The sequence below is a fragment of the Amblyomma maculatum genome, chromosome 1 (assembly GCF_055883805.1).
Source record: "Amblyomma maculatum isolate TAMU_Amacu chromosome 1, ASM5588380v1, whole genome shotgun sequence".
NCBI classification, from domain to species: Eukaryota; Metazoa; Arthropoda; class Arachnida; order Ixodida; family Ixodidae; genus Amblyomma; species Amblyomma maculatum.
In genome coordinates, this window is record NC_139344.1 from 286,242,643 (window position 1) to 286,266,395 (window position 23,753).

The 23,753-nt window shown below is 45.1% G+C and overlaps 1 protein-coding gene across 4 annotated transcripts in view; it reads right to left on the minus strand.

Annotated features, from left to right (window-relative positions):
* Positions 1-5,017: 5,017 nt before the first annotated feature.
* The window catches only part of LOC146206743 (transcription elongation regulator 1-like), a 294,887-nt gene continuing 276,151 nt past the window's right edge, over positions 5,018-23,753 (minus strand). For 2 of the 4 annotated variants that reach the window (XM_084591554.1, XM_084591557.1), the window contains one exon: positions 5,018-14,592. In XM_084591554.1, the coding sequence (XP_084447680.1) occupies positions 14,452-14,592 (141 nt within the window). In that variant the 3' untranslated portion in view covers positions 5,018-14,451. Of the gene's footprint in view, positions 14,593-21,616; positions 21,704-22,592; positions 22,648-23,753 lie in introns of those variants that run through there. The other 2 variants (XM_084591555.1, XM_084591556.1) reach the window with 2 other exon arrangements.

Here is a 23,753-nt window from a genome sequence, read left to right on the forward strand (position 1 = left end):
CCAATCAGCTTACTGCCTGTTACATATAAGGCATTTACTAAGGTAATCGTTAATAGAATCAGGACAACCTTAGACTGCAATCAAGCAAAGGATCAAGCAGGTTTTTGGAAATGGTACTCTACTATCGATCGTATCCATACCATCAACCAGGCGATAGAAAAATGCTCAGAATATAACCAGCCCTTATACATAGCATTCATTCATAGCATTTGACTCGGTAGAAACCTCGGCGGTGATGCAGGCATTGCGAAATCAGGGGGTAGACGAGCCGTACATGAAGGTGCTGGAAGATATATATATAGTGGTTGCACAGCAGCCATTGTTCTGCATAAAAAAATAACAGAATTCCCATAAAGAAAGGTGTTAGGCAAGGAGACACGATCCCACCAGTGCTATTCACAGCTTGCTTAGAAAAAGCAGATTTGGAATGGGAGCAGTTAGGAATAAAGGTGGATGGAGAATACCTCAGTAATCTGCGATTTGCTGATAACATTGCCTTGCTAAGTAACTCAGGAGATGAACTCCAAAGAATGAGTGGTAACCTAGACAGGAAAAATAGAAAGGTAGGATTGAAAATAAACATGCAGAAGACTAAGGTAATGTTCAACAGCCTCGGGAAAGAACAGCAGTTTACGTTAGGTAGCGAAGCACTGGAAATAGTAGGCGAATATGTCTACTTAGGACAGGTAGTAACCACAGATCTGGACCATGAAAAGAAAATAACAAGAATAAGATTGGGATGGAGCACATTTGGCAAGCACTCGCAGATTATTACTAGCAGCTTACCAGTATCGCTCAAGAGGAAAGTATACAACAGTTGCATCTTACCTGTACTCACCTAAGGGGCTGAAACGTTGAGGCTAACCAAGAGGGTTCTACTTAAGTTGAGGACAACCCAGAGGGCTATGGAACGAAAAATGCTAGGGGTAACATTAAGAGATAGGAGGTGTGCAGAGTGGATCAGAGAAATAACTCAAGTTACCGACATTCTAGTGGCAATTAAGAAGAAATAGGCATGGGCAGGACATGTAGTGCGAAGAGAGGATAACCGATGGTTGCTTAGGGTAACAAGCTGGATTCCAAGGGAAGGAAAGCGTAGCAGGGGGCCGCAGAAAGTTAGGTGGGCGGATGAGATTAAGAAGTTCGCAGGGGTCCAGTCGATTGCAGCTAGCACAGAACCGGGTTAATTGGAGAAATATGGGAGAGGCCTTCGCCCTGCAGTGGGTATAGTCCGGCTGATGATGATGATAACATGGGGGCAAGATTCAATATAAATCACATGTTCGCAAAAGAGGGGCATATATTGCAACTGCTAGCTAAGCACGGCACCCAATATCTCGAAACACGAGACAAGCTTTAGTTATATTGTCGACAAAGAAATCAAGGGGCTAAATTAACAAAATGTTGCATGTGGCCCCGATTAACTTTACTGCAAATTAAATATATATAGAAGTACTTGAGAAACGTACTTCTCATTCTAAAATATTCATGAGAATATTTTATACAACTTTGCTCATGTTCAGCGAGTACATGCACATACCGGGGTTCACTTGGGGAGGAGTATATATAGAAGTACTTGAGAAAAGTGGTAATCTCAAGACGGCAACTGCTCTATGATTTGCAAAATGAGAATGTGTGCACAAGAGTTTGCAATGAGTTTCTGCTGTGTGTGTATTATACAGTGAAACCTCGTTATAACGAGCAATTAAAAAATCTGAAAATAGTTCGCTCTATCCGTAATTCGTAATATAAAATTTCGTAGAAAATACATGCAAGAGCAGCAAATTTCAATTAGAGAAGGCACAGCAACTCGGAGGGTGCCTACTTGGGTCATGTCCATTTATTTACGCGCAAAGAACTGCGTTATCCCGGCCTGCTTTTTTGTGTTGATCGTGTTCTGCATCCCGCCCTGTTCCACAGTTTGCAAATGCTCAACATGGGCAAACCCACTGCTCTCAATAGCACTGCAGTGGCGGCGCAGTAAGTCCAATGCAGCAAGTGTTTCTTGTGAAGTCGGAACGTTCTCATCGTCTGCAGGGTCAGCCTGAGCTTCGTCAGCGGGATGTTCAGAAACTTCCACAACGATTTCGGCGTCCTTCAGTACAGCCGTAGTCGCCGTGATGTCATTGCCACCTACAAAGTCCTCTACAGTCATTGTTGCGGGCATGCAATCAACAAAACGCAAAAATCGAGCTCGCGGAGCTCTGCTTCTGCTTTGTCGGGATCGTCCCCATCGTCACTTGATGCACGGGCCTCTGCTGGAACAAAACCTGCATGCCGAAAGCAGTTGGCAATCGTTTCGCCTTTCACGCTGTCCCATGCCGCTTTAATGCTCCCAGCAAGTCGATCTTCAAGTCCTGCTTCATAAGAAGCTTCACGAGAAGAGTATCAATCAGTCTCCTCTTGTAAACTGCCTTGAAGGCTCTGATTTTATCATGAACTTGGTCTTTAACGTCAGTGCTGCTATTTTTTTCACATTCACTGCCATCACAGCACTATGCACACCCGTGCACCACACTCGACACGACTGACGCAGGCTCCGCCGAATGCTACAACGGTCACGCCGCGACGCTGCTGCTAACACTAAAACAAAAAAACGCGAAAGACGCAAAAACCAAAAAGGCAAAAGCAACATTCGATCGTGCCGCTGCCGCCGCTGCTGAAGCGGCACTGTCAGCGATTGCGAGATGCGAACAATTTCTTATGACCTCCGAGATCACCTCCACGCGCATAAACAGGCGCGTGGGGGTGATAGATTTCTTTGGCTGTCAACTCCCAATGCCGTCGTGGCATCTGTGGCGCTGTCAGCGCCTGCGAGGTAGTCCTTAACATTTGCTGCGCCGCACAACATGAATGTAGTGCAACGAAGCCTGCCTCCTGCTATTAAAGTGAGGTAGTGCTTGGCGTCGCGAAGTTCGTAATATCCGTTTTATGCCGAACTGCGTTCGCTATGGGAAGTTAAAAATACATGTGTTTGACAAAAATATTTCGGAAGAGTTTGATATATTTAATAATTCGTTACATGCGTGTTCATTATATCGAGGTTTGACTGTAGTATGTGACATTCCATGTGTCTCTAAACACGCCAGTACTAGGCATGCATGCAGATAATGCTGATTTACAGGCTGCAGTGTGCAGTTTTCAATTCCCCTGATAATTACTTCAGCACATGGGCCTGGATCGAATACATGTTTTTTTTTTCAGCCAAAGATATATGTGTTGAATCAGCCCATATTTCAATCCATTGAGTTCAGCACGGAACAGTTAACTAGAAATAAAGTTGAGTATTCAACATTCAACTCTGACACAATGTTCTCCCATCAGGCCAGCCTTGTCCCTATACAAAGATGGCATGTTGATTCCGCTCAGAACAGTAACACATGCTCATAATTATTTTAAAAAAGAGAACTGGAAACAAAGCATTTTTGGAGGCATTTTACTAATTGGCCTAAGGCTGTATTACTTTACTGTATTCAGCAGCAATATTACAGCTACAATTGGTTTCATGTAGGTCCATCTTGCACGCACGCACACACACACGTGCACACACACACACACACACACACACACACACACACACACACACACACACACACACACACACACACACACACACACACACACACACACACACACACACACACACACACACACACACACACACACACACACACACACACACACACACACGATGATCTTGTATAAAGTTTGGTTTCATCTTGTATAAAGTTTGACAGAAGCAAGGTCTCAACACAGGTGCATCTTGTGCCAGTAGATTGAGGCACCCTACCCTTGGTCGCTGCTCAGTCAATGGCTGTTAGCTTGTTTATCGCGGTAAACATTCGCTGTTCACCAAATCTTTTTCAGCAAACTACATTATTTTTTATCATTCTTGTGCTTGCAGATATGCTGTAGGTAACAGCACAGAGACATCTTCTGCTCAATAGCTGCTTTTTGAATATTCTTTCTGCGGTAGTTGCGCAGTCCGCAACGGCGTTTTCCAGCATGTTATCTTCCTCAACACAATGGCTATGCAATGTTTATTTCACAGATAATTTTTATTTGTAAGCCACCTTAGCATCAAAATACTATTTTGGCAGACCTCAACACCTTGCACACAGTACAGTGAAGAACTAAAACTCAACAGTCTTGTTTATATGACACAAATATATTTTCTATTAATGGCTATAGCAGCCGTGCACCTAATTACTCAATTTCAATGTGCACCTCTTTTAGATGAAAATGGGTCTTTAAATCCATGCTCGTTAGATTCAGGTACAAGCTGTAACTACCCCGTAGCTGCCAGCTATGATCACCATTATACAGTGCATAAGCTCATTTGCTGCTAAGAAAATTGGAAATTGAACGCGCATTAGAACCAAGACTTGTTTTTTTTTATTGCTTCAGTCATGTAAATCGGGTGTGCGTTAAGACTTAGGTAAATATCGTACAATGAAAGAATAAAACAGCTACTTTCCCTCAAAGGATGCCACTCAATCAGTGGATCCAACTTATTGTAATAAAATAGCATCCAACCACTTCATATATTTTATGAGAGCCCAGGTGGCTAACCCAGGGGCAGGCTCGAGGATTTTGGAGCAGCTCCGGGAGCAAGCCAATTTAGAGTAGCTTTGGTGCAGTAAAACCAGACTTTGGAGCATTCAAATTATGCTTTGGAGTATACTTTTAGGCTCATACACTTTTATTAATGGCAATTTTTGCTTCCTGACATACAAAAATACCCAATTTGATTCCTTTCAATATTCAATGCTTTGCTGACTACACCTGCATCTCTGACAAGACAAACAGCCAAGACATGCACACAGGGTTCATGCTGATTTTCAGCCACAAAATTCAATGATTTTCAAGGGCTTCCAAGGAGCCAAGACTATTTTTTTCAAGGACTTGAAAACAAATAATTTTTTTTAAAGAAACGTTTCTTACATCTCAAGCATCTAACATTTATTGCACAAGAGATTTCTCATAAGACCAAGGAAGCTAATTTCCTGTACATTAGTTCAACATTTCATGAAAACTCGGCTTTTTTTTTTTACGTTCAGAACTGACGTTCACAATCTCCTTTACCTTTTCTTTAGCAGTCTTCCTCAAACTGTCTGACTTAACAATCAATGTTAGTTTATTGGTAGCTTCTGCCTTCTCGGCACAGGTGTCCGCAGAAGCATTCAACTCTGCAAAAAGCCGCTTCCAATCTCTTCTTTTTTTTCCTCAAATCTTCGACAGCTTCTCCAAGACATCGCTTTTTTATTTTGTTGCTTTGCACTTCTGTCTTCCCGCTTCTCTTTAGCTTCCAGAAAAGCACGGTAATGCTGTCTTGCGGAAGCCACGGATATTCTCAACTCTTCCGAGATGTTCATGTTAGTTATGCCCCCTACTCTTTCCGCAGCATCGCACACAATCAGTTGGGATATATAAGAAACACCTTTCATATTTTCCACGACAACTTGCCGATTCACACTGAACCCTCACTTCACTTGCCTGCCCATGACTCAGAATAAGCAATAGTTTATGAACTCTCCAGAGCTCTCTGTAGCACGAAGTTATGTTCAATTGTAACAAAAGTTGTTCACAGCATGTGAAGTGACAAAGTATTAGCTTGTGCTTCTGATCCTGCAGAATATCTGTATATTCTGAAAGTGCAGTGTCCCTTTGCATTTCTGTTAGCCTGTTTGTAGCAATCAATGCATCCAAAACTCTTTTAAAGCCCTCTATGCTCTTTGCAGGCTTTGAGCACACCTGCCTTTGGTCTAGCGAGGTAAGGCCTGGAACTAGAGAAGACTGCAGTGGGGTTTTGTCTAGTATTTTTTTCGTTACTGCCAAGAGGAACACCTCCTTCGAGCTCAACTTAACAGCTTTTCAGAACCTTTTCTGCTCTGTGGCCAATATCAACCTTCTCGAGTGAAGTGTGGTTTCTTGGATGCTCTACAGGTATCTTCAAAATGCTTATTATCCCTGTAGATGCACAGAACTGAGGCCTAAACAAATTTCAGCAAGAGCTTTCTAACTGCACAGATAAGGTCTTCCGCCAAAAAGAATACCAATGACTTGTTTGTTTGGTATAACAAAAGAAAATGCTGCAAGACCATGGCTAAATTTAATGCAAAGTTGAGCTTTGTTGGCACAAGTGGCTCTCGACAGCATGTTAATATGTTTTGAAATGCCAAGCATTTTGGAAGATTCACTTCTTTCTTCACTGCTGCCTCCACATACTTATTGATGTCTGACCAAAGACAGCCTGGCATACCACAACTGTAACTAAACATTCCCGATCCATCGGTGGGCAACAAATTTGCGGAGGAATAGGGTCTCTCCAGAACAAGAACAAAGTCTCCCCTACGTGCCAAAGAATTGTGAAAAAGCATGCACAGACTAGAGCAAGGTGCCCCATCTACAGCCAAGCAGTGCTCGACCTCTGCTGTATGCATGGAGGAAACTTTCTTGTGTGGCAGCACAGCTGTTGGCAAAGCTGAAGCCTGTATAATTTTGCTTTTTTTACAGTGGAAAGAAAATTTTATGACATCGCTTTAGGTGAAGCCTGCGCTGCTCTTGCAGAGTGCCGCACACATGCTTTTTGTGTGCTCGTGAACCACTGCCGTTGCTACTACGTAGGCTCCCCATGGTTATGGCGCACCAGGTGCCATGCCTGAACTACATTCGCAATGTCTCCTTTCACTTCACACCCAAACCTTGCTTTTGGAGTGGGTTACTGAGGTACGGTAGTCATACGTGGCGCCGAGCAAAGACATGGGACTTCATCTGCTTCAAATCGCACCTACACTACCACACACCCACGCAAAACGAGTTGCCTCATGGTGGTCTTCCGGTAAAGCCATCTGCAACGAGATGACTTGTGAAAACAGAAAATTTAAAGGATACTAGCATTTTTCAATGACCATCTACCCCACCACACCAAAATTCAAGGGTTTTCAAGGGCCACACAAAAATTCCAGGACTCTGAAGGCCGTTGAAAACACTTCATCCAAATTCATGAGTTTTCAAGGTTTTCAAGGTTTTCAAGGACCCGCATGAACCCTGTATAGATATTTAAAATAACACAATGAACTGCGAAACAATTTGGAAAAGACTAGCAGCAAACCATATGCTTGCTTCTGCATGTCGTAACTGAACTACATCTACTATTTTGACATGATAGGTTGAAATGTCGAGTCTATCACTTTGATGTGCTCAAACACCACCGCTAGTTTGGAGTTCACATCAATGACCAGCGCGTTTGCTTGTGCATATCTTTTTTGATCCTATATATGCTATGCTAAAAAATTCCGGGGCACTGGTCAGTAATATCTTCACGAAGGATAGATTGCACTCAAGGGTAGCCTTTTCCTCCTCCAGACTCTTCTGCTTGATAGCCTTCTGCCAGTGGCTCCCGTTTTCACCTGACCAACACTGGAACTTCCTTAAAGGGGTCATGCCACAGTCATCCAATATATTTTTGTAGTCTGGCAGATAATACTGGACCTTATTATTCTATTTCCAAAATTTGAGCGCCCTAGACGCATTCCTTATTTCGAAATAAGAGGCTGCAGTTAACACCACGAAGCTCCTCCCACCGACACCGATAACCATGTTGAAATGCTTGGTGATGTCATAGAGCGACACCGGCCACCGCATCGTCTGCTGCTGTGCCGGCACCGATAAGCTGCTGATAATTGTACTATGTTCGCGCTTCTTAACACAGACTGCAGTGAAGCACGATTTAGTTCTGCCGGTACCGCTGCACCGACTGTGCCTTCTGCACAAGTGATATGGCAGATCCCTTGTGCCAGTACGAGTGTTAAAATTTGTTTTTCTCGTAATAATAGTAGCTTCAAAAAGGAATTTAAAAAATGAATGACGTGGTCATACTTCCAACACTTATATCCTCGCCCAGGATGCCCGATCTGTAACAACGAAGATGTCGAGGCCGACATCCACCACTTGCTGTGGGACTGCCCAGCACTCAAGCCAACACGATTCCGGCACCTGAGAATAGCTGGCCTTTCAGCAACCAATCCTGCCTCATACGTCACTTGGACGCAGGGACCTCATCATCGCTCACTTCTGGACTTCATAAAATCAGCCAACCTTTTTCCATTCATTTAATCATTTATTCATCCTTCATCTCATAACCTACTGATGCCCTGAGGCAATAAATATCGACTTAAAAAAAAAAAAAAAAAAAATGAATGCTTGTTGTGAAATGCCGACCCATACGCGGTGGGTTTCTCACAGCTGCTGCGGTGCCCCATAATCTCGCATCGCTGAAAATAACAATTTCCGTAACTACGAAGCTGTGGGGTTAGGAGCAAAGAAGCTTCAGGATCGACTGGCCCATTTACTGATCTATTAGAAAGTGCATTCCACTGTGGCATGGCTGTGGCTTCAATGTGAAGTAATTTAGGCCTAGCGACAATTAGGAAGGAGCAGACAGCCAGAGCGCCGTCCTCCTTCGCGCTTGTGGATGCCGCTGCTGTAAGCTTGTGGCACCCGGTGTTGTAAGCCGACGTGCACCTGAATCCCGCCCACGGATACCGCTATTCCCTAGGTTAAAAGTGTTAACAAAGATTGACAAAAAGCTCAGTGTGCGGTAACATCGGTAAGTGGCATGATTGCTGTTTGACAGACATAGCTGCGGCTTTGTGTAATTGCGGTTGGCGCTGCTCGTGCACAGCACATGCAGCAGACGACGCGGCGTCTGCCTATGCCATCACCAGCTGCGCAAGTTGTCATAAGCGAGTTGTTCACGAAGAAACGAAAATACTAGTTTTAAAAACACCTGCAGCTCCGATGCAGTTGAAACTTCAAGGTTTAGTTTCTTGGCATATCAGGAATAAGATGCAATAAACAGTTTATAATTCAAAATTGGCATCATGACCCCTATCATTTAAAAATGTCGACAATCGAGAATATGACTAGTGAATGGCACCTTTATGGTGTCATCCCCTTGCGCTTCAAGTATGCTTTTGTCCAACTAGGCCTGACACGCTTAGTACTAACAAAGAGGCACGATGGTGAAGTACAGCCAGGAGCAATGAGAGGGAACACAGAAGCGCGTGACTCCATTTCACACAGCGCTGCCACCAACAGAAGATGAGAATGGGCAGCACCAGGCGCATGGTCTGAAAGAGCAGCTGAACAAGCTTACTTTGCATGCGCCTTTACCGCCAATTCTTATTGCCTGTCTGTGGCAGCGCTTTGCAAAGCATAGAGGCCATGCACTACCGTGTTCTCTCATACTGCTTCTAGCTGCACCTGCTTGTTTTCAGTTTGAACAATTCGAGTTGTTCTGTGTTATTGGACAACTTTCCCAACGGCTAAGGTACCCACCATGAGTGCTTCGCTCATTTCTCTCACCTCCGGCAATCCAAAAGGCTTGGAGAAGGTGCTATGTCATTCACAAAACATTTAATTCGTAATTATTTCCCTCTAATCACTTGCTGTGACTTAAAATTTACTTGCTAATTTGTTATGCTCTATGCTTTTCTAGTTTACGAAACTTTTATACGTACTAAGCTCAGCGTGAGGTGAATTGTAACTCTGCCACCATTGCACTGCCTTTATTTTGATTAAGGCGGCATATCATTCATAGCCCCCAGTGCAGCAAAAACCAGTGTTCTGTTAAATTTTATGGCAGAACATTGAGGCGGCCAGTTTGGAGCAGTTTTGGAGCAGGATGGAGCTGGAAAAGCAGTTTGGAGCAGAATGGAGCAAATGGAGCTGTGCTTTCACCTCTGCTAAGCAACGATTGACACATTTCACAATGCTTTATAATGCAGTGCATGTGAAGAGTCCCACCGCATAACAATGGGCTTGAGGGCTTTCCAAGACAGTGAGATATGATCTAGTACAGTCGACTCTCGATAATTCGAAGCCGCTTAAGGGGAGATGCGGGTCGAAAAACGCGGGTTTTTTCGAAAATGACTGATTTTTTCTTTTTACTTGTTTTGTCAAGTTTAGTATCTCTACTTTCATGAAAATAAAAATCAAAGCTGAGTTTAAACAGGAAATGGGCTGAAATTACGTTTAAAGAGCACACGGTGGCAGTTAAATGACCGAAAGTATGCTATCTTCGAGCGTCCCGCGGTCGGCATAGCGCAGTTGATCGCCGTTTCGGATCACGTGAGGAGATCAGCCAAGCCGCATTCTCCCAATCACCACAGTTGCCCGGCGTCTAAAACGCAAGCAATAATAAAAAAAAAGCATGCCTACGTCGCGTTTTTCGAGCACTGCGACTGGTTTTTAAATCACGTGGTACGAATCAAGCCTCGCCATTGGCCGCCGCGTGCGCGCATGTGGCGAAGCCCACTTGCTGGCTCCATGCTACGTCGAGGTGCGTTTCCGAGTGACGATCGTTCGGCAACTTTATCTTCGTCATGGATGAAGCACAATTGAACCAGTGCAGTCGCCGAGGAGTGAAATACCGTTCTGTTCACAAATATAGAGGACGTCGGCGAAATCGAAAGAGAAGGCTCGTCCAGTGACAACTCCTGTGGCAGTTAGGCCTAGTGGAACCGACGCCGATCCCTCCAGCGTTTCAGATGCCTCCGAGGAATTTGAAGCGGCGTTAGATTGTGTGAGTGCCTCGGAAAAAAAGATTGGGCATTTCTAAGGTGAGGAAATAGCCTGCGATAAGGCGTCATCTGTAGTTACTGACTTGGCAGCGGTGAACGTTCTTGTGGGCGGCGCGATTTGCCCAAGCCAGCGTTCAGGACTTCCAGTATTCGGGAATCGGCCGCAAAGCGCAGACTCGCTTCGTTTCTTGAACTACTCTGTGAGAACTCCGCCTGCCCGCAATGTGTGCTTTCCCCAGCATACTGATTGCGGCGAGTTATGGCGTGCAGGGATGCGAGCAAGGATGCGAGCAGAGATTGACAGCGGGAGCTCGGATGAAAGCTTCGCCGTCAACGTCAAAGCTGCTGTGGCGGCCTGTTTTATAGGAACTGGATATGAGCAGCTAATGCGATTTTCCTCAATTATTGGACTCCAGAAGCCAATGCATCATAGCTTGGCACACCCAGAGAAATAACAATGCAGAAACAAATGTCCTTGAAGCTGACTGCGGAAGCGAACGCAAATCGCCGCACACTGAAGAAAAAAAGCACATGTCGAAGTCCACTCGCAAAGGTCATGAGAGAGCGACATATGCTGCAGGAAGTTTCTAGTGCCAGTGGCTGCTTTATGGACAATTTTCCTCTTGTGTTCCAAAGTTTGATAGGAATTGAAGCCCTCTTTTTTAAATAAACATGCAATTTTAACTTCAAATGCATTTTTCTCAAAATGCAATTTTGGGCAATTTTTAGCATTTGCCCTTCATGGTTTTGGTACTTCTGATGCTCATATCTGAATGAAATTTTGCACACATTTTCTCTGAGGTGTGAGGAGTGCCGTTATCTCTTTCAAGAATAAATGCTGATCAAATATTTACAAAAAAAAAAAAATTACCACATGGTGGTGTCTTGACAATGTAGACTTGCCAGGTTCAAATTTTTCACGTCATTAGCATACTTTATATGTACTTTATTATTAGTTTTTGGCACTCTACAGTTTATATGGATCAAAATGAGCCATCAACGATGTGTGTTTATGGAAGTTTAGTATGACGAAGAAGGGGGGCAAAAGAGTGTATATTTTACACACTGTCACTGAACAGAACAAAAACTATGCAACTTACAATAAAACTAATTGCAGATTTGAAATCAGCATAAAAAACTGAATTATTAACCAGAGTTTCATAGCTCTAAGTCAAATATTAAAGAAAAAGTGTCTTCGAGTAGCATCTCCCCTTAATTAGAATTTTCGGTTAATTAGAAGTGAAGTGCTGGTCCCGTCAGTTTTGCATGTAATCCTATGGAAGAAATCGCTCGATAATTCGAAGTCCTCAGCCAATATTATTGTTCAATTGGAAGTTAATTTTCAGTTGGGATCCTCGATTCGCCCGTCATTTTTCGGTAGAATGTGCAATTTTTAAGTTCCACAACAGCTCCGTGCTCCACGTTAGTGTCGATCCGTCTGCAGCGCCGCCCTTCTTGGAGCGGCGCGATTATTCATCGCGGAGGCCAAGCGGGTACCATAGGTGCGCCCAGTGCTGCATACTGGCAGTGGCGAGATTATGCTTGCAGCGAATGTCAACTTTGTCTAGGCGTGTGTTGGTCGAGCGCCCTTGTTGCATTGTGCGAGTAGAGTGTTGGCTAGTTTGTGCCACGGGTGATTCTATGCTTCGGAATTGTAGTCGTGCTGTTGATAGCCATGGCAAACCGTGGCTCTTATCGCACGCTCGACTTGGCGACGAAAGTCGAGGTATCGAAGAAGTGGACAAGGGAGGTGCCGCCAAAAAAAACATTGCGCGGAAGTACGGTATCAAGCCGAACACGCTCTCCAACTAAGTTCAAGACATCTCAGAAGCGAATGCGCACAGGTGCTTAGCCAGAGTTGGAGAAGGCTCTGCTGGTTTGGATTAGAGAGGCCCGGAGCAACAAACTTTCGCTCAGCGGAGATATCGTTGCGATGAAAGCCCGAACGCTTGCAGAAATGTTGGGGATCGATGACTTCGTTTCGTCTGATGGATGGCTGACGCGCTTTAAAGATCACCATGACCTGGTTTTTAAAAGCATGTGTGGTGAAAAAGCGTCCTTTAACCAGGAAACATGCGCGGCGTGGAAGGACGGAAAGCTGCGGGAATACCTAAGCGAATACAAGCTGGAAGACATCTTCAAAGCACATGAGACTGCCCTCTTCTATCAGCTGTTACCAGAGAAGACCCTGACGTTCAAGGATGACGACTGTGCTGGGGGCAAACGCAGCAAGGAAAGGGTGTCGGTGCTGATCGCGGCAAACATGACTGGCACGGAACGATGCCGCCTACTCATTATCGGGAAATCCGCCAAGCCGAGGTGCTTTAAAGGCATAATGACGCTGCCTGTGGACTATGAGTCAAACAAGAAAGCGTGGATGACGGCCGAAATCTTCAAGAGGTGGATAACTAAATTGGACCACAAGTTTGCTGCCTCGAACCGCAAGGTGTTGTTTCTTGTGGACCACTGCAGTGCTCACGTGAATGTGCCAGCCTTGAGTGCTATACGCCTTGCCTTTTTGCCTGCAAACACATCTGTTTTGCAGCCAATGGACCAAGGCATCATAAAGAATGTTAAGGTCCTATACAGGCGGCACCTCCTCGAGCGCATGGTTTTGTGTATGGACAGCTCCACAAAGTATGAGGTGAGCCTGCTCAGTGCCATGCATATGTTAGCGCGAGCATGGGATCGTGTAAAGCAAGACACGATCGCAAACTGCTTCGAGGCTTGCGGTTTTGTGGCAACTTTGGGGGATGCCTCAGCAATTTCTTCGGAGGAAGCGTCAACAAGCGAGCTTGACGGCACTGATTTTGGTGATGCTCTTGGGGACGTAAACTTTGAAGAGTATGTCGCCGTCGACAAGGCGGTCGAAACATGCGGTGCGCTGACGGATAGCGAGATTGTAGAGATTATTCGGCCCCAGGAATCGACCCAGGACACCGACGACGACGACGTTGAAGACGAGCCGCAACCAAAGGCTGCCGATGTAGCTGCAGGCCTTGCTCTCGTGGAGCACTTTTTTGCCACTGAAGGTAATGCGGAAGAAGCATTCCGCCACGTCTACAGCCTGCAGAACTTGCTTTCAGCAGCGCGATTCGGCAACAAGGAGCAAAGCAAGATAACAGACTATTTTTCTTAAGAGAAAATCTCCATTTCGTTACTAATAAAGATGCTGTTTGTGTGTTTTATGGTTAATTGGAAGTATGCTAATTCGAAGTTTCTTGCGGTCCCCGTGAACTTCATATTAACGGGAGTCGACTGTAATATACAAATGAAGAATGATAGATCGACATCATTGGTTGGACTCCTTTGAGAGGCACTTGCCCCTATGTGCTTGAGCCATATCTGGTGTGTTTTTCCCCAGTGTAATCACAACGTATCCCTGACTAGGCTGGACCGGGTCATACCCTTGGCCTCGTCACCTGTTTACAGCAGGCCCTGCTGTGCAAAGTACCATATTTTCGCGATTCTAAACACCCCATCTAACTTTGCACACACATACACACACAAAAATAATTTGCATGCAATGAATCGTTTCTCTCGTGCCGATCTCATCAAGGTGTTGACGTGAAAACAAGGCAAAGGAGGGAGAGGGGAGAAGCCCCCCCCCCCCCCCCTCTCACTTTGGGCATCCAGATTGTGAAAAAAAAGGGGGGGGGGGGGGGGAGGGGGGTGCTTAGAATCAAGCAAATACGGTACCAGCAGAGTCTTCCAGCCAGGGGATGTCATTCAAGAAGCCCTACCAATGGTATTGGCATGCCTCTCACAGGGGCCCTTTAATTCAGTGGATCTGCGGGATGCAAGCGTAGGACAAAATGAGGGATGGCATGATCGGCATTAAAAGACGATGCGGAGGCAGCTGCAGCTACTTGTTGGAGCGTCGTGTTGGTTCAGATGCGGTGGGTGGTGGTGGTGGCCCCCTGCGGTCAAGATCTTCCACATATGCCATGAGCAGTTTACGTCGCTCATCAGGAATACAACTCAGCACGAGATATCGCTTGTCCTTCTGCAAAGAAAAATGCCAAGGCTCTTAGCATTTTTCCACTGACATAAGGAACAAAATCAGCACAAGCTTCATTACAAAGATTACAAAAGGCTACACCTCGATGAATCGAAATGCATGCCCTCTTCAAGCAAGATTTACCACAAGATTCAGCCAATACATGTGAATGCTACATATGTTAAATAAGACTGAAGCAATGCACAACCTTTTTCCCCTTCCGCTTCTATATAGAAGGAAAGGATCGGCATGCAATGCTAACAATGAATGCACTGACTTGCTCCAGAAGGCAAAACACAAATTAAGAAGCTGAAAAGTGCCATGTAGGGGTGTGTAAATACTCAAAATTTCAAATAAAAATCGAATATGTTTGTTATTGTATTCACATTTGAAAGACTGATATTTGGAATTTTCAAATATTTAAAAATTACCAAATATATACTGAAAAGTTTTGAATTCACTGTCTCACCGCACAGAGTGCTTCATGGCAAAGCTTGACAGCGTGGACTCTGCAGTGAAGCATCCTCAAAATGCGACAGGGTCGTTCAGAAAATAGGGACCTTCCCTTTTATAAAGACAGCCTTCCCAACAGTGAGTGCACCGCTTGGCAGTTTTTTAAAGCCAACTTAGTAATTCGAGCTTTCAGTTAATTTGGACATTTTTTCTGGTCCCTTTAAGTAAAATTAATGAGAGTTTACTGTGTTCAGCAGCGATATAACAGCTCCACCCAGTTTCATGCAGGTCCTTCCTGTAGAAAAACCCAGTACATATTACAGAATCCTACAGAAAATTTATATTAGATTTTTCAGTAGAGTATACACTCCTGTGTAATCCTAGTTTAATATTATTTGCAAATAATGTGAATTCTGAAATAAACAAGACAAATAATGTTTGAAATTATTTATTTTCCCCTTTTTTTTCTCACTAATCAGATACTCAATATTTGCTTTGATATTACAAAGGCATTTTTTCCCCTTATATTTATATTCAATTCGTATTTGAAAATTTCAATATTTGCACAACCCCCAAGCGCTAAGTGTGCCAGCAATGCATTGCAGCAACTACAGCAACAAATTGTTCACGAGGCACACTTGTGGCCACAAAGGAAACCTTGGCAGCAATTAGATATCCAGTAAAATTTTGTTAATTCAATGAAACTGCAAATGATATTCTAATTAGCCAAGTACAGTAAAAACAAAATTGGGACGCAGGCAATTTTTTTTTTGCAAGAACATGCCACTTTTATTGGATAAGCTTTGCAATCACCACATACCGCACAATTTTTTCATTGTTTACAGATTTTTACTTCCAAGCCTGGAATAGGTATTTCGATGCAGTCTGTGCAAATGGACAGCATGACATATTACGGACTGTACTATGCGTGTGTTTTAGCATAATAATGAACAATCAACTAAAATTAGCTAATCAATTATATTTAAAGGGCCACTGTCCAAAGAAGGACCTTTTAAGCAAAGGAGCCCAGTGCTTCGATCAGGTACCGGAGATAGTTTGTGCAAAATGCTACAGCGATAGGCGCGCCGCAAAGCAGCAACAATACAAATCAAAGCTCTCATCCTCCCCGTCGGGAAACCAGCTTCCCCGTTCTCTACGAGCCGCAAGGATGACATCGAAGTCGAAAGCGACATCCACTGGTCCGTCTCGCTGTCTGACGGGTGAAGGATGGGCGCGCTTTTCCCTCGCCACGGCGGGACTGAATGCAGCGGCGCGCGCTCCCTCGCGAGGGAATGAGAGGAGAGAAACACAACAGAATCGGGTGATTGCGGTGGCTGTAACTGCGTAAATAATTAGTCTTCAAAAAGATTTTGCAGCCTTGCGTTCTAGGGGCAAAGTCTCACAGTCACCGGGGAAGAAAATATTTTCGACTGGAGGGTGGACAGTGGGCCTTTCAGGAGCGATACAGTCGAACCCGGATATATCGAATTTTGGTTATATCGAACTCACGGAATATCCCCTTGAAAATCCCATGTAAAAGTATAGGAAAGCCGCGTCATATATCGAACTCAATTTCACCGGTCGTTCGATATATCGAACTCCGCACCACGCACTGGAAAGTGTGCCTTCCCCAAAGAGATCGCATCACCCTCGGCCACTTGCCGCGTGACGTTTTCAAGCCACACGCGGAAGGAATGAGAGGGGACAGTTCGGCTAGGGCAGCGCCGTACCCATTCCCCAAAGGCGCGCGCATCTGCGGTTATCGTTTCCCGCGTGCCAGCACGTGACGTTTCCAAGCTATGTGCGTGAATGAACCAGAGAGAACCGGTGGGAACGAGAGGGGAAAAAACGCGATAGAGCGAAGCGCAAGGGTGTGCTCTCCTTCCCCTTTCCCGGCATTCGTTCGCAGTAGCACGCGCTACGCATGCGCCAAGCCAGCTTAACCCGTTTTTAGACAGAATGTCGGACGCATTCTCCAACGTGTGTTGCGAACCCTCTGCGTGCGGCGGCTGACCTGACTATGGCGCCTGCGGAAGTTAAGCAGCGGCAGATCTTTTTTTTTTTTTTTTGAGAGAGTCGTTTGTTCTTATCGTTGTGCTGTACGCGCGGCGTAGCGTAAGATATGGCGTTACGAAGCGGCATTTTTTTTCTTTTTTTTTTTCCAGGAGTCGTTTATCCTTGCATGTAAGAATCAATGAAAGCACGGGGTCAGCTGCAATCATGACACCGGCTTTTAGCATTTTTAGCTTCAAACAGCATTTGCAGCTACTTTTATCACGCTTTCCAATGATTTGTGGCAGTAGACTACGCAAGTCCCAAGCGCGGCGTGATAAATCGAACCAGGCTTGTGCAATCAAGCCTTCACGGGCAGTCTGCCAAGTTCGCTCCCCGCCGCCGCAGGAGCTATCAAAAGATAAACACGCGGAGACGTTATCGCTGCGCAGCATCTTGGCACTCTGCCAAGAAACGAGCTGTGGATGAGACGACAGAAACGGAGTGCGACATGCAAGCGATAACGCTGGCGATTTCTGCCGCGGCGACACAGAAACCTTGTTTTGAGCTGCCGCCGGCAGTTCCAACAAATTGTAAGTGTTTTGCTGTCAAGTTGGTAATATTTTGCTCTGTTGCTGCGGCTCGTCGCTGAGATCGCTTAATCGCTTGTATGTGAGCGAGCTGGCCTTAACGCTTTTTTTTTTTTTTTCCAAATTCTCGAAAAGTGGAGGGTGGGTTCATTATGCGAGTGCGTTGATTACGCGACAAATACAGTATTGTTTTTTCGCATCGTAAGTGCCGTCCCAGGCCGATTTCTGTATATCGAATTATCGATATATCGAACTATTTCGCGCTCCCCTTCGAGTTCGATATATCCGGGTTCGACTGTAGTATTTGTGGCAGTGAAAACAGTCAACATCGAAGGCGCGCCCAGTCTACAAATTTTCTTTCTTAACAATGTAGTTCGCAATAGCAGAATGCCAAGGATGATCTGGTTTGGTTTGATTGCAGGGCAAACCCAGGCTATGAGATGCCGTAATGGAGGGCTTCACAAATTTCAACCCCCTGGGGGTTCTTTAATGAGCACCGATATCGGGCAGCACACAGGCACCTTGCTTCTCGCCTCCATTGAAAAGCGGCCGTGGCAGTCGAGATTTGATCCTGAATCCTTGGGCACAGTACCCACTGCAACCCAATGGCGAGATTCCCAGGATGAGCATTTGAAAGCTCACCGAGTTGGCTCCCTCAGATTGCATTTATTAAAATGGCACACTGCGTGTAGTATTGCCACCAAAATTACGTTAGCTCCTACAGCATAAAATAAAAAATAAAAAATAGCAGGGCTGAGCAAACATATTAATTTTTGAATACAAATAAGAATATGAAAAAAAAAAGAAAGCCTTAGTATATTAAATATCTGACCAATTAAAAAGAAAAAGCTAACATTATTGTTTGGATCACACTAATTTACCTAATGAACACCTCTGCAATTGCAAATAAGATTAAACTGATGTGAATGTTTTTCTCTGGATTCGACAAGCCCTTTAATTTGCGCACACTGTTCCTCTTCACACGAAGGAAAGTCAGTCTGAACAAAATGGCTTTTTCGTATTTTGAGGATGCTTCTTTGTACAGCCATGCAGTCAAGCACTGCGGTGAAACTGCGATAAATTCAGATCACGCGTGCTCTCCCCCAGACTGATTTCTTCTCCACCCACTTTTTCCGCTCCCTCGTAGACGCGTCGTGCTCGTTTCCGCTCCCTCGTAGACGCGTCGTGCGAGCCGCGGAGGTGGAAGCTGCCGCCACAGTCGCGCCGCGCTATCAGCGCGATCGCGATACATCCCCTTCCATGACTTCAAATAATTCTGATTTACTGTAAACACTTTCAAGGTGCTTTCCCTTACACCAATTCTTCATCTGGGTTTCGTTCTACACTGTCATTTTGGGTCTTCAAGCGAAAACTGCATGTAACGAAAAGCTTAATGTAACGAAAAATCGCGAACATTTTACAATTTCGTTATAACCAGGAACTGTATTCACACCTCTAATATGCAGCATCTGTATTCGATGCATGAGAAATCAGAGCAATGCCATTTTATGAATATGAATTGCAGGAAGTATGTATTAATGGTGTCCAATACAGTAGAAGGCCACTGACAATTTCCTGGTTCATACAATTTCCTGTTTCATATGCTCAATATTGTGGGCAGTAGGACATCTCCCATACAGTTACACTATTTTCTCCCGATTAACATAAATTCCCGTTTACAAAGTTCAAAACTTTGACAAATTGTAGTCGTATACTACGTTTTGTGATCAACCGGACATGTTCCAACGAGCACAGCAACATGAATAACTGATCAGCAGTGCTCACCCACCACCGTTGCTTTTCTGCAGTGCCTCAGTACAAGAGGGCAAAGCATCAAAGAAAGCCAACTAGCAGACATACAAGGCACCCTTTTCAGCGGAAACATGACTTTGTTAGAAGAAACGCGGTGGCTTCCTTGCCGTGCCTTAGGGACATATGGGTGAAACATTTGATAACTACAATTCACATGCGTACGAGCGAGCCGGGTCTAGGGCACGCAGCATGAGCAATAACGCGGCCCCTGTAAGCCATCGCGATGGCTTCTCCACACGTCACTAGTGTAAGGGGGGCCACGCATCAAGAAACAACCAAGAAATAGCTCCTACCTCGCCATTGCTTTCTACGAACCGGATTCGTTACTAAACCCAGGGTGTCTAGCAAACCACTATTTTCAAAAGCACTGACTTTTTCAGGTTTTATTTCAATTCAAATTCCCCGACGAGTGAAGAGGCTAAAAAATGTAGCTGCTGATGATAATGAGCACAAATGAATAATTCACAACAAAATGCAAATTTATTAATCATATTCTGCAATTTAAAACAGTGAAAAGGCAGTCATTAGTGTTATTGGCAGTTAAGAATGTCATAAGTTTATTGAAAAATAAAAAGCGCTCAGCCTTAGAGCCAGTGAGCAGCCCACCGCACGAAAAGCGGAGCCAATCAAAATGGCAGCGCGCGCACTTGGCAGCACAGCTCGCCAATCGCTTCCGCGCTGACCGCGTGGAAGTGCTGCGTGAGAGTAGTACGCAACAAAAAGCAGGAATAACCGCGCTGGCCACTGCCGGCGCGTCTATTCCTGCTTTTTGTCGCATACTATTCTCACGCAGAGCTTCCACAGATTTTAATGAGTAGAGCTCTATGTAACAAATTCCTCAATATTATGAAGTTTTTCAATCTTCCAATGCCGCCCCACTGAAGTGAATGTATTTGAAAACTCCATGTAACAAACACGTCATAGCGGTTGACCTTGACATAACGAACTCGTGCCGCCGACTGTCTCTTAACTAGTGCAGAGTTAGTTGAAATTTGACAAAACCCCACAAGTTTCAGGATGATAAAACACGAACCGAAGTGAGAGGAATGCATACTATAGCAACGAGTGACCACAGTTGATACAACGCGCCATGTTTTAGTGCCTACGCCGCATCTCCATGGCAAATGCAGAAGTCTCTACTGCTTTCACTGTCGGGACATGGCATTGCAATAGTTCATGCTTAAAAGCTGCAAAAAGTAACAGAAAAATTTGCCGACAATTATGTTACTTCCTAATGTGAAATTTGAGCGCAGCTCATCAGCTGTTCGGCGCTGGTGATGCGTTCCAGTTCGGACGGTGCACATATCGAGATCCGCTGCCACTAATCTGGCGCTCTGATTGCCGCCGCACAGCGGTGGCATTGGAGGAGGAGCGATGAGAGTAACTAGGTTAACGGGAGGTCACGGGAGGCAGCGCGTCGGCCCATAGGAACGCTGCGCAGCGAAGGGATAGCAGCGACGGACTGATGCCGCTGACGCTGTTAACCAGTCACGTAAACAAGTAAACGTGGCTCTGTGTTTCAGCTTGGGATGTACGCAATGTGATCTGCTGATGCAGAGTCGGCGCTTCGGCAACCGGAGAACACCATTGCCGCCACCAGAAAAGAGGGGGGGGGTTTTACGCAGCGGCGAACAATGGCGGCAGGAGCGCGCACTGCCCCGGCTGTAAAACTGGTTACGAGGGACAACGGCGACGACGACGAGAAGCAGGTGCCAAAGAGCTGCGCTCCAAAAAGACACGAGACGAGCGGTGCGTCCATCGCTGCCACGTGGTTGCTCGTGGGCTCTCCGCATGTCAGTTGCGGGAACAGCGGAGCGCGCTGGCAACGCAAGGCAGTCGAGTTCCTTGGGCAACGTTTGTGGGCACAGTATTAATGGGAAAGCGCGCGTGGGGCGGCGGCGCCAACATGCGCGCTCTTCCCCAGACTGATTCCTCCTCCACCCTCTTTCCCCACTCCCTCGTAGACGCATCGCGCGAGCCGCAGAGGAGGTGGAGGCTGCCGCCGCAGTCTCGCCGCACTGATGCGCGATCGCAAAACATCCGCTTCTATGACTTCTGATTTACTGTAAACACTTTCAAGGTGGCTTCCCTTGGGTCTTCACACGAAAACTGCACGCAACGAAAAATCGCGGACATTTTACAATTTCGTTATAACCAGGTTTAACTGTACTCACCTCACGTGCATATTGGTTCTATTGTGGCAGCTCAGCCATGCGCTGGCATCAAATTAAAATATTAATATATCGCACGGCTGCCGTGGTGGCCGCGCACTGGCAAGACAGAAAAAAAAGAAAAGAAAAAAAAAAAAAAAAAACAACCCGCATAAGATGCTTGATGCGCGCCACCTTAAAATGAAAATGCACTACAGAATATATTGTACCATTTTCCCTGACTTGGCAAAATTTTTGGTTTCCCTGACATTTTACTGCTTTTTCCTGGTGCATAAAATTTCCCTGACAATTCCCAGTTGCTAGACGCCCTGTAAACCTCATCCATGCTCAGGACAACGCAAATACGGACTGAATTCTGAGCTAAAAGAAAAAGAAGCTGTGCATACTGGGTGTCTGTAAATGCTAATCGACAATTTTATGCAGTGAGAGTCAATTCTATGTGCCTTTGTACACCATTCAGCAATTAAATTTTTCAAAATCAGGCAGTTTAGATACACACTTTCTCTGGTATGTTCTTTCCCCGCATGCTTTAAAAAACGTATCAACAAGGTTTTACTGTATATTAAACTAAATTTTCTGAAAAACACAAATTAATTAAATGGGCCCTGCAGCCCTTGTCAGCTATGCTTTAGATGAATTCACTATGTTACGCAGATAATGAATCAAAGGAATTACAGGAACTGGTATAATATAACAGGAGTTATCAAGAAATGATTTTTCAAAATACTAGCAAACCAAAAATTGCCCTCAACACAATTTACCCGGTCTTTCGCTTTCCCATTCATTCGCCCACTGGCAACATGTGGCGGGACCAATCGAAACAGCCTACAAGAGCACGTCTCTATAAAATCGCGGAAGATGACTTCTCATGGTTTTCTGGTCACTGTAAAGCTGCATTCACACTGGCAACTCAATTTGACACAGAGAGGGAGTCACTCGCTGAACGATTTCTTGCGACGCGACATAGAATTCCTCACCCAATCCACAGCGCTGCAGGGCGTGATGTCTTTCTACTTTTGCCTCCTTCATGTGTGTATGACTTGCTGCACACGCAGTTGTTGGGCACATGCGTAAAGAATCGCTGTGAGAGTGACGCCTACTCATTTGCATTTGTACTCTTTTTGTAAGCTCAGGCATGAGGGCATTTCGTGATCTGCTACTTCACGAGACTGCAAGCAAGGGCACGCACACCCCCTCCACTTCTGTCTTCTTCAAACTACAATGCTTTTGGTTGCCAAAACAGCTCTACATATGGGCATAACCATAAGATATTCTTCCAGGCTGAAATAATTACACATATCCATACCTCAAAGGAATCTGAACTAATCTATCCCAAGCACAGTAGCAGATGAAAGGGGCCAAAAAAGCACGAAAGTTGCCTCTTCATTCAAGTCTCCTTCAAAAAGAGGGTCGCCGCGAAGCAAGTCGTACTTGTCGCGTGACCTTCGCAAGTCACCAGAGTGAATAGATTAACACATTTTTGCTAAAGTTGACGAGATCACTTCCGTGGTGCCTCGCAGAAATAGGATGAGGAACAGAGACCGCAAGACAGCAGGGCGAGGAGCTGCTCCTATCATAAGCCCACTCCTCGACCAGCCCTTTCTCTCCATCCGTAGGAGAGAGAGAGAGAGAATAATTTAACGAGAAGAAAGTTGGAGAGGTATGCCATCGGTAAAGAAATCCTGGCCTGCTACTACACACTGGGGAAGGGGGGAAGAGGCATCCTACAATAGCAAGGGGTGACTGACAAAGTCGTTCAGTTCCTTCCTGCCTAACTTTGGTTGCATAGCTACAGGTAGCAGCTGTCCATGTGTATAGGTCATGAAAGGCTTTGATGCAAAGTAGTAACCAGCACTGCTGTTGGTGCTTTTTGTGTCACTTGCTTGGCAGTGCATTTGCATAGAGCTAACGTGTTGGATTCATTGACCTAATATAAAATACAACAATGCAACATAATGTACTTTTCCTAATGGACACACTTTGCATTGCATTTGCTATTTATCCAATCGTCGAATGCTCAAAGAACTATCACTGCGTGCAGACACCTTCAGTACCATGATTTTGGTTCTCAAGCAAATTAAAATACAGTCGAACCTCGATATAATGAGGTCTACTTGCAGCCGAAAATTGCGTTAAATCACGAATTTCG